At 50.1% G+C, this 2,412-nt stretch overlaps 1 protein-coding gene across 3 annotated transcripts in view; it reads left to right on the forward strand.

Moving 5' to 3' along the window:
- Nucleotides 1–2,412, forward strand: part of LOC116843130 (zinc transporter ZIP11) — a 31,228-nt gene that overhangs the window by 23,400 nt on the left and 5,416 nt on the right. For all 3 annotated transcript variants that reach the window (XM_032813234.1, XM_032813235.1, XM_032813236.1), the window contains exon 5: nt 255–512. In XM_032813234.1, the coding sequence (XP_032669125.1) occupies nt 255–512 (258 nt within the window). The remainder of the gene's footprint in view (nt 1–254; nt 513–2,412) is intronic.

Below are 2,412 nucleotides of genomic sequence, written 5' to 3' on the forward strand. Positions count from 1 at the left end.
TCTCTCTCTCTCTCTCTCTCTCTCTCTCTCTCTCTCTCTCTCTCTTTCCTCCATTACTTAACGATGCGTTATTAACATACCGTCTTCACTCTTCTGATGTAGACATGCGCTTCCATTTTGCGGAATTTTGGCTTAGTAGGAAAAAATTGATATTTCGTCATTTTAATTATTATTATTTTATCTCCACATGTTTATAGACGATTAAATTTATGTGCAAATTAAGAGGGACGCTTGGAATTGGAAATTTGTTACAGGAATCTCGCAATCGGTATTGGGATACAAAACTTCCCCGAAGGGCTGGCAGTGGCGCTGCCGCTTCAAGCCGCCGGGATTAGTACGCTGAAGAGCTTTTGGTACGGCCAACTCTCGGGGATGGTGGAGCCTATCGCCGGTGTCCTTGGCGCAGTCGGAGTAACGCTCGCCGCACCTGCGCTACCTTATGCACTTGCTTTCGCAGCCGGCGCAATGATCTACGTCGTGATCGACGACATCGTCCCGGAAGCGCATCAAAGGTATGTACCGTAATCACCTAGCCGAGAAAACTTGAAACTGCAAGCGACTCCTACTTACGTTTTTTATAATGCTCAAAATTACGGCTGCGCGCCGCTAACGGTCGTTTGACTCGTTCCCAAGATCGCCGTGACGCGACAGAAGTCTCTCTCGAAAATGTCCGACACGTTGGCGATCTCGTTTAGTCGACGAGACCTTATTTGCGCTCATTTAGCCAACTCCTTCTTCGATCTTGGAGTCGTCTCTTTGAAAAGTCGAATCATACCTGAACACCAGATTCTGCCTTCTCTCGCATAATATAGAATCACGAAAATCTGAAAATTGTAATTTCAATCATATATATATAGTCGTATAGTCTATAATATACAATTAAAGAGAGGAAAATTTATTCGAATGCGATTAATTCTAAGTAACAACGCTGCAAAATAAGCTTGGTGTAAAAATTATTCTGCAAAATTAACCGAATCTGTGTGACACATTTTTATTGTCGCACAGGGAATTACGCGCAATATATACGTCGCGCTCTCGGAAAACACGCGCGCGTCTTATTGAAAAAGCGTGGAAGGTGGCGTTGAATGCAGAAGGGTGAAGCCGGTTCGCGCAAAGGGACTCGGGCGCAACTCGTTCCCTTAACTGGTTCCGGCTTCTCGTCCTTTCTTCTCTCCCTCCTCTCGCTCTTCGTCTCCATCTCCCTTGTTCTCTCTTCGCGTTTCTCGCTCCCTTCGTTCGCTCCTTTTCTTCTTTATTTTCTCTTAACCATCGTCCATACCGGAGGCACCACTGGTCCACGGTGCACTTGCACCCGTTTCCGTCTCACGTTTCACCCTCGGCCCCATTCATGACGAATTAGAACCTGGGCTTGGGCTCAGAGTCAGAAGGGCGGAAGACGCTTTTCCCACCGACACAATGGCCCTTTATTTCGGGATTTATTCCCGTCGCGGACGGACGCGGATGACCGGCCGATCGATGACGATCTCTCGGACGCGCGATCCACCAAGGATCGTCTCGCGCGGATCCAGTCTCTAACTCGTTGTCGTTTGGTGTTATCTGCCCGTTACACGGTAGTAGAGCGGTAGTAGTCGAACTAGAAGAAGCGTCAAGAGTACAAGTGGACGTCTGTTATATCGATTAACTTAGATATCACCGGCGGACTGTGTGACAACATCATTTTCTCTCTGTTCAGCTGACTATCGCGAGACTATCGTAATTCCGGTGTTCTCTGTAGGACCCAGCGTCGCTGAAACTCGATGAAATCGCTTCGTTCCGACCGCGCGCGCGGAGCATCAAAACGCATAAATATGCAGAAGGAAAAATTCGTGTCGCGAATGTCCTATGAATTTCTACTCGTCGCGTATACGTACACACCCGTGTATAATGTACTTACACCCGCAAACATACTCGAGAGCACACGCGCACGTATCTACTACGGCGTCCGTATTCGAGAGCGATTACGGTACAATGGCGCGTGACGGCAGTGCCGTAGTTAGCGCGCCGCCGGCGAAACGGACGTGGCGAATTTCTTTCCCATGCCCGCTCGCTCGGCGGCCTAGCTGAAGAAGGCGCATTGTCATTATAATTGGCTCCTTTTGTATTTCGCGTGCGATCTAACCGTCCGGCCCGGATACCCGAGAGAGAGCGAGCGCGTACACACGTTCTCTCGCAGCTCTCTCTCGCGCGCGCGCGCGCGACAGACTCGCTCCCTGAGACAGTCGACCTCGACTCGCTCCCTCGGGAACCCGCCGGGTGGCCGGAAAACACAAAAGTGAAAACAGATCGCGCGCGCGCGCGCGCGCGTTCCCGTCTCTCTTTCTCCTCCTTTGTGGAAACGCACCGACCTACGCGAAACTACGAGAGAGAGAGAGAGAGAGAGAGAGAGAGAGAGAGAGAGAGAGAGAGAGAGAG

The sequence above is a fragment of the Odontomachus brunneus genome, unplaced genomic scaffold, assembly GCF_010583005.1.
Source record: "Odontomachus brunneus isolate Ranch 3 - 2012 unplaced genomic scaffold, Obru_v1 Obru_scaffold_030, whole genome shotgun sequence".
NCBI classification, from domain to species: Eukaryota; Metazoa; Arthropoda; class Insecta; order Hymenoptera; family Formicidae; genus Odontomachus; species Odontomachus brunneus.